Genomic DNA, 12,212 nt, shown 5'->3' with positions numbered 1-12,212 from the left:
TGGCGTCACCGCCCTCTACCCTTACTTTGCGTGCGTGTTTGCGTGCGGCGGAGGTGGCGGCGCGGGCCGGTCGGAGCTCGGCGTTGCTGCTCTTGGTGCTCCTGTCGCCGCCGTCGCTGTCCGGCTGGTCTAGACTGCCGAGCGGACGAGACGCTGGCCACAGCACCTTAGCACCGGACGCAGCTCCGCGCGGGCCCGGCGGGAGGGTGGGCGAACGCGTGTCGGAGGGTGCCGCGCGGGCGGGCGGGCGGGCGCCGGTGAGGGAAAGAGGCGGGGGCGGCGGGTCAGCCGCGGGCCGGGCCGGCCGGGGGATGTCGATGCCTGACGCGATGCCGCTGCCCGGGGTCGGGGAGGAGCTGAAGCAGGCCAAGGAGATTGAGGACGCTGAAAAGTACTCCTTCATGGCCACCGTCACCAAGGCGCCCAAGAAGGTGCGGGGGCTCTGGGTGGCGGCGGGGGCCTGGGATGGGGCCTCGCGGAAGGGGCGCGAGCGAGCCCAGGGCCCGGGCTCCAGCTAGTTCGGGACTTCAGGGGCCAGGTTTGAGGTGGTCCGGGACGACTGAAGTGGTGTGAGGGGTGGCGGGTGAGTGACCCCAGGCCTATCCCGAGCTGGAAAGGCCGCCCCTGACCTCACTTTCCTTTGTCCCTCGGCCCTAGTCCTCCGGGATCTTTCTGAAATCCGAAAGGGCCAGGCCTTTAATTTGCGGCGGACTTTTCCTGGATGAAGGGCCTTTCGAAGACGGGAGGGGGGGTGGTGAGCCAACTCAGTCGACCCTTGTGACCAGCCCCCGGGGATGGCGCTGTACAGAAAATCTCCCCTCAGGTGAGTGGGTAAATCCGGCAGAGCTGCTTTGGGCAAATCCTTGGGAGCAGTGGCTGGTTTATCCAACAACTGCGTGCTAGCTTGGAGGCCAGAGGAAAAAATACGTGGAGCCAGCTCTTTTATGCAGGTGAAAGCAGCGAGGGCAGTGTGAGATTGAAAAGGAAAGTAAGATTCTCACCGTCTGTGGTCATCCGGTTGCTTCGAGATATGTAAGATATTAACGTTTGGAGGTTGGTGACAGACACTGTCATGGATACAGGTTGATCGTAGTCATGTGAGTAGATCACTTAGCATCCCTTGAGAAAGGAGCTTGGGTGGGTTGGAGGGGTGGGTGGTAAGGAAGGATTGCTCATTCTTTACCGCACTTAACTGAGGCAGAACAAGTTTAGTCTGTTGTGCTGCAGATTGAGCTCAAAGGACACCCTTCTAATTCTCTTGTCGTGAAAGATTAAATAGCAGCCTTTGGAGATTTTAGTCTAACTAGCTCTCTGAACGATGGAATTGGGATCCCAAGTGCTTTGTGAGCATTTGCTGCCAACCACATCTTGACTTTCCACATACCTGGCACCCAGTTAACAGTAGACGGGAGAACCTTTGCAGAGAGGTGACCTTTCTGAAACTGATGAGAAGCTGGGTAAATATTTCCCTCCTGTAAAGACAGAGTTTCAAGGCTGTCTCTGCCTGCAGTGTTTGATGGGATGCAGTGCTTGTATAAGCTGAATACATGGTTTGCAGGAATACAGTCCTTGAGGCTCCTACACCTGAATTAGTTAAGCTGTCATAGTGGGAGGGATGACTTTGTTTTTAAAGGAGATTAATCTACCACTCCAGAAATCAAATGCAGGATTGAAAAGACGGGTTGCCATGGTGCGCTGTAGCTCTTTTCCCACAAGATTAAGGGACTTACCGATAGAATGCCTTAAAAAGGTAGTAGAAGATCCTTTGATTCTGTGGAGTCTGATTAACCTTATTTTTAGTGCTCTCAGTTCAGTTGACTGCTTTGTTGGGGCAGTAACTGTAATCTGCAGTATTTGGAGACACAGTCACAGTCTTTCTAAGAATGCTTAAGGGTGATACCTACGATGAGTTAGGGGAAAAGCTCTGGTACCCTAATTCCCTGAACTCTTCCTCTCCCCATTAGCCTATCCTCTTTTGTCTGGTTGCTTCAGGGATTAAGGGTCTTTATTCTTACGTGCCTTAATTTTAGTAAGCCCGTATTCTTGCCAAGTGCCACTTATTAGTAATGCAAAGTTTGTATTGTAGATTGTAAACTCCATAAAGGCAGGGACTCTTATTCACCGGTGTATGTATTGTGCCTAGCTCTATACCTAGCATATAGTAGATATTCAAATATTAATTGCCCACCTGGCTAACTAGTAATTGAGATGTCTGTAGGACCACCTACCAGGAATAAATATTCCTTTTCCTCTTTTCTTCCCAGGAGGAATATTGTTAATGTGTATTATTGTCAAGCCAAATGCTAATGATTTTAAAGAGTCATTCCATTAGCTGAAATGAGGAGTCTCTGCCAGGAATGTGGGAAGACCCTATTATAAGTTCCCATTTGTTGGTAAATGTCCCTCGTGTTTCTTATTAATCTTGCTCTTTCTGAGGTTTGTTGTTTAGCATTTACACAGCACTTTGTATTAGAGTGATTTATGATGACTAATTACCCTTCCCCTAGTGATGATTAAAGGCATTTATTTAGTTAATGAGTTGACTGAGGACTAGTCAAGGTCACATAGCAAGTTCTAGGTGATGCGTTTTTTCAGAACAACTGAATTGGACATTGTGTCTTAAGTCACTTTTGTACCTCTGCCATGTGTGGATAATGTGAGAAAGCATGAGAAAAGAGAAAAAAATGTAGCTTGGTGTGTACTGAATGATGTAAGAAAAAGGCCTCTTCAAAAGGTGCTGGCCTTACCCTGTGAGGATTCCAGTGTGGCTCTAGGCCAAGTAATCCTTAGATCATTCCAAGGCCCCTCAGGAAGTGAGGTGCCAGTCAATCTATAGATTACTTTAGGGTGACCTTGATGGTCCTTAGATCAGATTCCAGTGTAACTGGTGAAATCTTTACTCATTTTGGGGGAAGAGTAGATGTCCATCAATTAAAAGCATAGATTGAGATTCTTCAACTATAATCATAACTTAGTTTTGTATGCCCCAGGGTCTACCACAGTACTGTGAAGTTAATAGGACTTGTCGGTTTGATTCAAGGTTTGATCTGGGTGTCAAGAAGTCAACTAAATGGGTACCACCTTAAGCAAGTGAGGTTCTGTGCCTCAGTTTCCTCATCTACCAAAAAGTACTTTTTATTTGGAATAGGTAGAGATAGGTGCACGTTAGGAGCTAAGATTGCATAAGTGGTTTTAAGGAAGTCTATTAGTATACTTACACTCCCTCTTTTTAGTGAGCATTTGAGATGGCTTATAACACAAGACACATACAATATAAATAGAAAGTCAAAACTAGGGGTGCCTGGGTGGCTCAGTCAGTTAAGTGTCTGCCTTCGGCTCAGGTCATAATCCCAGGGTCCTGAGATCGAGTGCCGCATAGGGCTCCCTGCTCATTGGGGAGCCTGCTCCTCCCTCTCCCCTCTGTTTGTGCGTTTGCTAACTCTCTCAAATAAATAAATAAATCTTTTTTTTTTTTTTAAAGATTTTATTTATTTATTTGACAGAGAGAGAGATAGCTAGAGCAGGAACACAAGCAGGGGGAGTGGGAGAGGGAGAGGCAGGCTTCCCGCCGAGCAGGGAGCCCGATGTGGGACTCGATCCCAGGACCCCGGGATCATGACCTGAGCCGAAGGCAGACGCTTAACGACTAAGCCACCCAGGTGCCCCATAAATAAATAAATCTTAAAAAAAAAAGAAAAAGTCAAAACTATAGAAGGAAGGGAAAAAATACTAACCATAAGGGCTAAGACAGGTGATGAGGCTGATTGTCACATGCAGCTCCACACTTCCTAGAAGTCAGATGATAAAGGGAATCACATTAGCAGACGTGGGAAATAATACATACACCATTTTCTTGGGAAGACAGCTTTGGCTGACACAGATTTCTAAAGGAGATGTTCATGGGACAGTATTAACAAGCTATAGTATGAGTCAACATGGTAAGGCTTGTTCACAACTGTTACTGTTTATTTCAGATTGTATTGCCAGGAAAATTTGGGTGAGAAAAGGGGTCCCTTAGTTGTAAGGGTAGTATACATTATGCCACAACTAAAGAGGATCCTTGTTTAATGTTGGCAGTTACCAGTCGACCCAAATAAACCGGCTAGTTAATCATTGGTTATTTATCCCTCTTCCTGTTACTTTGTATTGTGGGAGTGAGAGCTGTCCTTGGGCCTTTGGAAATTGACATTGTATCAAGTTAATTTTTTTTTTCCAAGAGTAAACCCAAGTCTCCAGCTTGATGAAACTTCCTAAGACAAGCTTCTCTGGAAGGCCTATCAGAGCATTTGCTATTCTCTGCACTTCTGAACATTTATGGGGGGTGGGGGCTGTCTGTACGTCTGAATATTTATTGGGGGTACTCTCCAGAGTGATACATTAGGCATTGAACCTAAGATCTATGCAGACAGACTTTTACCACCAGCACAGTAGAGGAAAAGAGAAGACATAAAACAACTGCTTTTGCTTGTAGTATATTCTTTATTTGAATAAGGCATATATAGCAGCCTCAGTTTATCAAAAGGGTCGGCTAGGACTTCGGAAGCACACTAAGTAGAGCCCTAGTGAGTACTACTTAGCTGTTAACCTGTTGGGTGAAATGCGGGATGCTCCTCTTCTCATCAGGGCTGTATTATGGCTAATTCTTGGTGCAGTTTTATAGAATTTGCACGGAGACTTCTTAGATTCACCGAGAAGAGGTTTGACAGCTGGATATTTCCTGTCTTCTCTACATCATCAGTATCTCTTGATCTCTTCAGGCCAGCTACTGTTTTAGTGACAGTCTTCAAACAGAAGTCAGGGGTGTAAGAAGATCTTGTTTGGATTTCTCCACAGATACTGATTATCTCATTTTCTTATTTGAGTTGTTAGACACTAGTGTCCAAATTACTTTGTTCTAAGTTCCTTTAGACTTTTATCTTGTAACAGAGAGAAATCTGTACATTGTCTAGATCCCTTGCTGACAAGATGACAGTTGTGTTATCTTTTATCAGAGGGTTATCATTTGGATCCAGTGTGTGTTACCCAATGTATTCTTGTAAAGTTATTTATGAAGGATATTTTGATACATAGAATCATGTAGATTTCTAGTTGCCTGTGACTCTTCATAAATTTTCTCTGCCACCTCAAGTAGTTATGATCTGTAAACAAGATTCTTAACCACAAATTGTCTTTCCCACCTTTGTCAACGGTGTCAGCATCTTGCATATGATAAGCAGTTAAAACTTCACATAGAAGTATTGTCACCTTTTCTCTTCCGATTCCATATTTCCCTTTGACTCATTCAGGTAGTTCTCTTGCTCTCCCACTCTTGGCTTGGCTGTTACATAAGATCTCTTTAACTTCCTCTTTTTGTTCCTAAAACTGAGGAGTACAATGTACATCAAGCACTTGATTTTTGGAGTCAGGTTTACCTCCAGTCCCCACCATCCAAAAACCATGTGACTTTGGGCAAGTGACTTAACCTGTGGAGCCTCCATTTTCTTGTCTGTAAAATGAGGAATAATGATAGTACTACAGGATTGTTCAGGGGATTAGCATTTAGTAAATATTCTTAGTGCTTTTGTTCCTTTATAACTGGAGTGACCATATTTCTCGTTTGCCTGGTGCAGTTCTGGTTTAGACCCGTTATCCCATCATGCTGTTCAGTGACTGCCTCTGTAAACTCTGAAAAGTACCCTGGTTTATATGGAATTTTGAAATAGTGTTAAAGAGCCAAAACAAAGATGTTTCTATTGGAATATCTTTTAAATAGGAAAAAAATTTTCCCTGAGAAAAATGTTATTTTATGTACGGCTTAAACCTATTGAACACTAAAATTTTGGATTTCTTTTTTTTTTTTTTTTAAGATTTTATTTATTTATTTGATAGAGAGAGACACAGCGAGAGAGGGAACACAAGCAGGGGGAGTGGCAGAGGGAGAAGCAGGCTGCCCGCTGAGCAGGGAGCCCGATGCGGGGCTCAATCCCAGGACCCTGGGATCATGACCTGAGACGAAGGCAGCCGCTTAACGACTGAGGCACCCAGTCGCCCCTAAAATTTTGGATTTCTAAGAGGTACGCAGACAACGGGAGAACTTAGAGCTTGTGATAGAACTGGGATGTGTTCTACCTGACCCCTCCTCCCCCACCCCCCGCAGCACACAGTGCCTCTGTAGAAGGTGGGCGCCTTTCACACAGTGGGCTAGCTGAGTCCAGTTTATTTCCTCAAACTGCAATCATCTGGGAGCCTTCCCAAACTGGAATCCTTGAATTACATGAAACAATTCCAAAGACCCTTTTGAGGTGTGACTTTATCTTTTTATATAATCACCTTCAGATCACATCCCTGTGTACTCCCAACTCCCTGCCTCAGGTACTGTTTCTCTTTGCTCTAAACAGCCTGCTCCTAATTACATTTAACTGATTTTCTCCTGCAGAAGTGTGTGGCCTTTGCCCCAAAGCAATTACAGAGCTAGGGTGGAACACCCATGCTTTTGTTGACACTCAGACTGGTTTCATTTTTTTCCTTTCTCTGTTCAGTCTCTCTAAAGGATTCAGTCCGGTGCCTTAATCTCAGAATGAGTGTAATGATTGGTGCTACTCAGCAATATACAATGGGGCTTAATCATTTACTATCCAAACAGGCCACAAAGTGAAAAAGTATAATGAACCACCGGTAAAAGGTGGTATTTGGAATCCTGTGGCTGAGGCGAGGAAAAGACTTTGAAGAAACACAAATGGAGGACTGGCCCAGCATGCTCCTGCTTTCTTGCCACAGAAGTCCCAGTGCTTCAGCTGACATGCCTCTGTACTTAACCGGTAGAGCTTAATGGGCTGAAAATGTTCTCCTTCACCAGCCCAAACCAGTTCACTGCTAAAATGGACACACCGTACTCAGTTGTGTGCTCGAATGAGGCGTAAGCAGGAGGGTCTTGGGACTGCTCACTGTTCCATGCTGTTCATCTTGGACCTGCCTCAGGCTTAGTTCTTTACAATCTGAAGAACTGCCCGGCTAGAACAGGCCCTCTTGTCTATTTTTCTCGAAGAGTGTGTGTGTGTTCAGTGCCATCAGCGGAATCCCACTGAGCATGCTGTGTGCTCCAGGTGCCAAGGGAAACACTAGCGTGCTGATCCGCTGATCCGCAGTGGTGCACGGCTCTGTGAGCTAGATGGTGAACTGGTGAGTGACCGAGTGAGGGGTTAAAGGCCGGAGGAGATGAGTGTAACCATGTTTCATTTCCGTCTCCTGAATGAAGCTGTCCATTTCACTGTGTTTGAATAATGTCAGGATTTTGGAAGTTCTGTTTTTAATAGTAAATGTTTCTAGCTCTTATGGTACTTATTAAAGTGAACCTTTGGGGCACAGGTTTCCATGGGCATAATGGGAATTACTTTATTCCTTTCCCCCAGGACTGGCTTGACCTCAAGTCAGAGTTTTTGGGCTATGACTTGTCTTCATTATGATCTTAGGATCCTGAAATCAAAAAAGGGACCTATCAGAAAAGTAAGTAGGACAGTGGTTCTGCTCTGCCCTTTTTGACCACCTCCTTCCTCAAAGGTCTTATGAAAGATTTGTTTGGGCTCTCGGGATGGTTAGCTTTATTTTGGAGATGTAGAGAAGACCTCTTTGCTTGAATTTTTAAAGTGCACACCCTCATCTCTGTTTCTACTTTTAGGAGACAGGTCAGTAAGTAGGTAAGTCTGTGTGGAAGGTAGAGAACTGGAATAGGTTTCTCTTTTGCCAGTTTGAGGGATGCTCATGAGATAGTCACTGGATTAGAAACTCTAGAATGATGGTTCTTAATGTTTTGAGTCACAGATCCCTTTAAGAATCTTATGAAAATTATAGTTCTTTGGGAAAATTCAGGAACACAAAAACTTGCATATATGTTTCAAAGGACTTGTGGTACTTCCTGAAACTCATCCATGGATCCTGGGTTTAAAAACCCTGTTAGAAGAGGAGGTCTCTAAGCCATAGTATCTCTTTTCTTTACAGATCCAGAAACTGCCGAGACTGTTTTCAGCTTGCAGTTTGTCCTTGAAACAAAGCTGAGGTTGTTGGTGTTCTTTGTCATCTCCCTCTTTGGGATATTCCTCAGCTTCCCAAGAGACTCATTATCAATGCCTTGAGGGTTCAACTCAGGAACTTAGGCATACTGAAACCAACATTTCAGCAACTTCTGGGGGTTCTTGTACTATCTCATACCCTCTGCCCTTCATATGAACTGTGGTGCCTCTAAAGCTTCAGAGCTGATTCTCAGGAGTGCTTAGGGAACTCACGCGCTATACTATCAAAACCAAACAAAATAACTTGTTCCTCTGTATCAAAAATAGGACTATTTTCAGGACTGACTTGATATCTGAATCTTAATTTTCATTTGATTTCCAGGCATATTGAGGGCAAGGACCATATCTCACACTTATGTATAGTATGCAGTGCTTGGCATGTAAGTACTGTCAGTATTTGTTTATTGAGTAAAATATTGTGAGATGATTATCACTAGGAGAAAGTGAGTTGAACTCACTGGGTTGTTGTGGCTCCCTGTCCCTTTCAGTTGGCAAAACGTTGTTTTTCTAACTCAGATCCCTCTCATTTGGGTGATAATGGAAATACCAAGAACTGCAGGTGAGAAATTGATAAGAATTTCCAACAGCTTAGTAGATCCTTTTATAATGCCAGAAATAGGAGGTAAGGGAGGAGACTGTTGAGATACAAGGCCTCCAGCTTCTTCGCCCAGTAGCTGAGAACCACAGGGCAGTAGGCTAGAAGCTTAGGGATATCCTTACATGTAATGGGAAGGTAATTTGATGTCCCACCAAGTTTTAAACCCTTAGCATTAGGGACGCTGCCCTAAGTTGAAAGTGGTGTTCTGGTTTACACATGCTCTTGATTTAAGGAACAGGGGCTTACTCTTAGGGTGTTTGAGATTTGAAGGCCAGTAGTGAGTTGAACAGTTTCATTTTGGAATTTGTGTTGGAAAGTAATAAACAACAGCGCTGCCCGGCAATGCTGGGCAAACTTCTGATTCTTATTCTGCAACCCTAGCTGCCCCTCCTGAACCAACGGCTGAGCTCCATGTTCAGAAGCTTTATATGCCCTTGTCTTTGAAATACACCTTCTTTAGAGTTACAGTCTTCTGGGAACTGGGCCAATGCTTGTTCTAACCAGGAATCAGACTCTAGTTGGCATTGAGGATTTTGTGTGTTTTTGTTTCCCTAAGTACGTGACGTAAGCAGGATTCAGGGGAAAGGGAGATCTTCAGAATTTTGTAGTTTTGGAAGTAGAAATAGGCACTTCGTAAAGATGGCAGATGTGTTCGATTGTTCTGGTAACTAATTCAGTTTCCTGTGGGTGGCCAGGTAGTATCCTACTTCTAAATCAGTACTTGAGTTTTTAGTGCCCAGCTTCAGAGCACCAGACTTCTTAGCACGCAAGACATGAAGATTCCCAATGTTCAATTCTTATGGAGAGTAGCCCAGCTGGCTTGTCATGCTGGACTAGATGAATTGTGAATGTTAATTATACTGATCAATACAGTGGCCTTGGTAACAGACTTGTAGCTGCTGTAGAATCTGTTTACTTCAGGTTTATAACAGAAAAGAGACCAAGCTGGTTGGGAACATGATGTTCTAAATGTAATAAGCTGTATTGTAAGTCCAGGGAAAATGCATGCTGGAGGCACTGAGCCTATTGCACCCTTCCCCAGGATTTCCCAGAGGAAAGCATTACTCTGGGGGTGGTTTCTGTTCTTATTTGCCAGTTGAAAATGAATTAAGGTTGGCAGAGGCATGGCTTTTGTGAGATGGGGTAGAGGATATTTACAAATCCTAAAGGTTAGATGGAGAGCACCCATGTTGGGAGGCATCTCATTCCTCTACCTAGTGTGTAATTAGGAGTGGAGAGTTGATGAGATTAGTTGCAACCCTTGCATTCAGAAGAAGGAACCCCTCCTATTTGAGGAATAGAGGGTTCAGAATTCTGCACATTCTTTTCTGACTCCACAGGGAGGGGATTAGCTGAACACTGGGCATGGTTGGAATGAGAGCACCTTGCCAATTCTTACTGGTTTTGGACCAAGCCATTGTAAAAATACAGTCTCTCTTCCTATAACAAGCTCTTTGTAATGTTCTCCTAAACCCTGTAGATCTATTTGATGGATTGCCTGTACCTGACAGATGGAGTTGGTATTAAAGAGGCAGATTTTCTGCTTTCTTTGCCTTATTTGTTTTATCTCTGAACAAGATATGTCTAGTCTGTTTGTTCCCTGTGTGCCTTCAGTTGCTTTATCAAGAGCCTGGTAAACTCAGTGTGCTTGTGTTTGCTTTTTCAGATCCTGCTTAGACTGTCTCCGATGAGTACTTCTCATGGAGTGGAAGGAATGGAAGGAATCGTCACCTAGAGAGCTTTTCAAAACATTCATTTCAGGGCCCTAACCTAGATCTACTTAATCAGAATGGGAAGGGTTGAGGGATAAGGGGCAAGTGGAGAATAGGATAGTATGTGCTTTTTGAAACAGCTTAAACTTGAAAGATCCCGTATTTAGAACCAGTCTTTTAGATTATCTAGCAAGACTGGCCAAAATTGTTATGAAATCTGATACTGGGATGGTAATGTAGCTCCCACCTACCTCGAATGACTTTGGCCATGAGGAAAAATCTTGTGCCCTGTGTGAGAGGTCCTGAAAATAGCCTATGGTTACTCTTCTTTTCCAGAGTATTCAGAGTAAGCTGTGGCCAGAAATTATGCAGCTCTATCAGCTCAGGGTTGAGCACCTACTACTATATCTGAGGACCTGTACTGGGCACTTAGGATTCATCAGTGAACAAGACAAAGATCCATATCCTCTGGAGTTTACATTCTTGTGAGGTTATTATTCAGGTCACATAAGTCTAGTATAGTGGTTCTTAACCATTTGGGGTTTGGAGCCCTATCAGAGCTGTGTTCATCTTCCAGAAAAATAAACACACATTTTTATATAAGTATATATGTGTATATATATGACATATAAGGGGAGTTGGCAGCCTGAAGCCCATCCATGAACCCAGGCTAAAAACCTAGAATGCTTGCCTAGAATTGAGAACCTGGTGATTGGGATCAGGCCAGGCCATGAGTTGGGTGTTTGGGTCTATTATCTGCTAGCCACACTGGTTTGTAGTTTTTTCTTCTGTATAGCCAAGGCCATTTGCAAAGAACTTGAGGGTGTCTCTAAAAAAAAGCAAGTGCGAGGAATTGCTAGGCCTCCACTACACCAATGGCATCTCTTGAGTCTGTGCTCTCTTTGAATGATTTTGACTCTGTTCCCATTCCCACCTCTTGATTTCTGGTTGGCTGAGCTTCTTGGACTCAGTAGATTAAAAATCGGGTCAGAAGATGAGAATTTCCTTAACACGATAATTTGTACTATCAATTCCTGGACTAAGAGTGGTAGTAAAATTATAAAGATCATGAGAGGACATTTTAGCGAAATTCTGGCTTCAGAACACAACCTCACAGAAGGAGCTGATTGATGAGGGGCTGAGGAAATAGCCAAGGAGTAAAGACTGGAGAGAGATGAGAGGAAACAAAGGAGGGCAGAACTCAGGCAGTTGAGGAGCTGGCAAGCCAGGTAGCCTTAAGCCAAAAGGAGTGGATTTGAGACCCAGACCAAAAAAAAAAAAAAAAAGATTTCCTTTTTAGTCCTGAAGGGTCTGTCACTATTCCTTTATTATCAAACAGAACTCAGGATAAAAAGGGGAGGGCAGATAAGGTCTTGCTTTATGTATACCAGTATTAATATGTCTCTATCCTTGGAAAAGTTGGTGTTTGAGTTGAATGAGTGGCTGAACCCTGCCTCAGAGTTAGTACCATGTATAACATATACTGCAGAAGTATGAATGAAATTTCATTTGGGACACTGGGAGAAAGAATTATTTAGAATGATGTGGCCAGATTTAGAGGTTTGGAGCACAGTGAGCACACAGAGTCTTGTCCCAATTCTACCTTTACCTCCCTGGAATCTGATCTTTAGTGTAACTGCAGATCAAGACCTCTTGAAGGGTGGTCTTTCCAGGGAATTCTTGTTTCTCTGCCTGAGATCTAATGGGAACTTTCCAGACCCACACTGAGGGATTGCTGAAAAAGTGCCGTTTTCAAGACCTTCTAGGTCAAACTGCTATACCCTCAGAGCCCATTAAAGAACAGAGCCCACAGTTCTCCCCAAAGGAGTCTGGAGGCTCTAGATGATTCCAGTTGTA

General features: G+C 44.0%; 1 protein-coding gene across 4 annotated transcripts in view; it reads left to right on the top strand.

Moving 5' to 3' along the window:
• Positions 1–263: 263 nt before the first annotated feature.
• AHCYL1 (adenosylhomocysteinase like 1) overlaps positions 264–12,212 on the top strand; it is a 39,390-nt gene continuing 27,441 nt past the window's right edge. For 2 of the 4 annotated variants that reach the window (XM_078072627.1, XM_036076431.2), the window contains exon 1: positions 264–431. In XM_078072627.1, the coding sequence (XP_077928753.1) occupies positions 312–431 (120 nt within the window). In that variant the 5' untranslated portion in view covers positions 264–311. Of the gene's footprint in view, positions 432–679; positions 824–924; positions 1,098–12,212 lie in introns of those variants that run through there. The other 2 variants (XM_078072629.1, XM_078072630.1) reach the window with 2 other exon arrangements.

This window comes from Halichoerus grypus, chromosome 5, assembly GCF_964656455.1.
Source record: "Halichoerus grypus chromosome 5, mHalGry1.hap1.1, whole genome shotgun sequence".
NCBI lineage: Eukaryota > Metazoa > Chordata > Mammalia > Carnivora > Phocidae > Halichoerus > Halichoerus grypus.
This window is presented reverse-complemented; position numbering and strand designations above follow the sequence as displayed.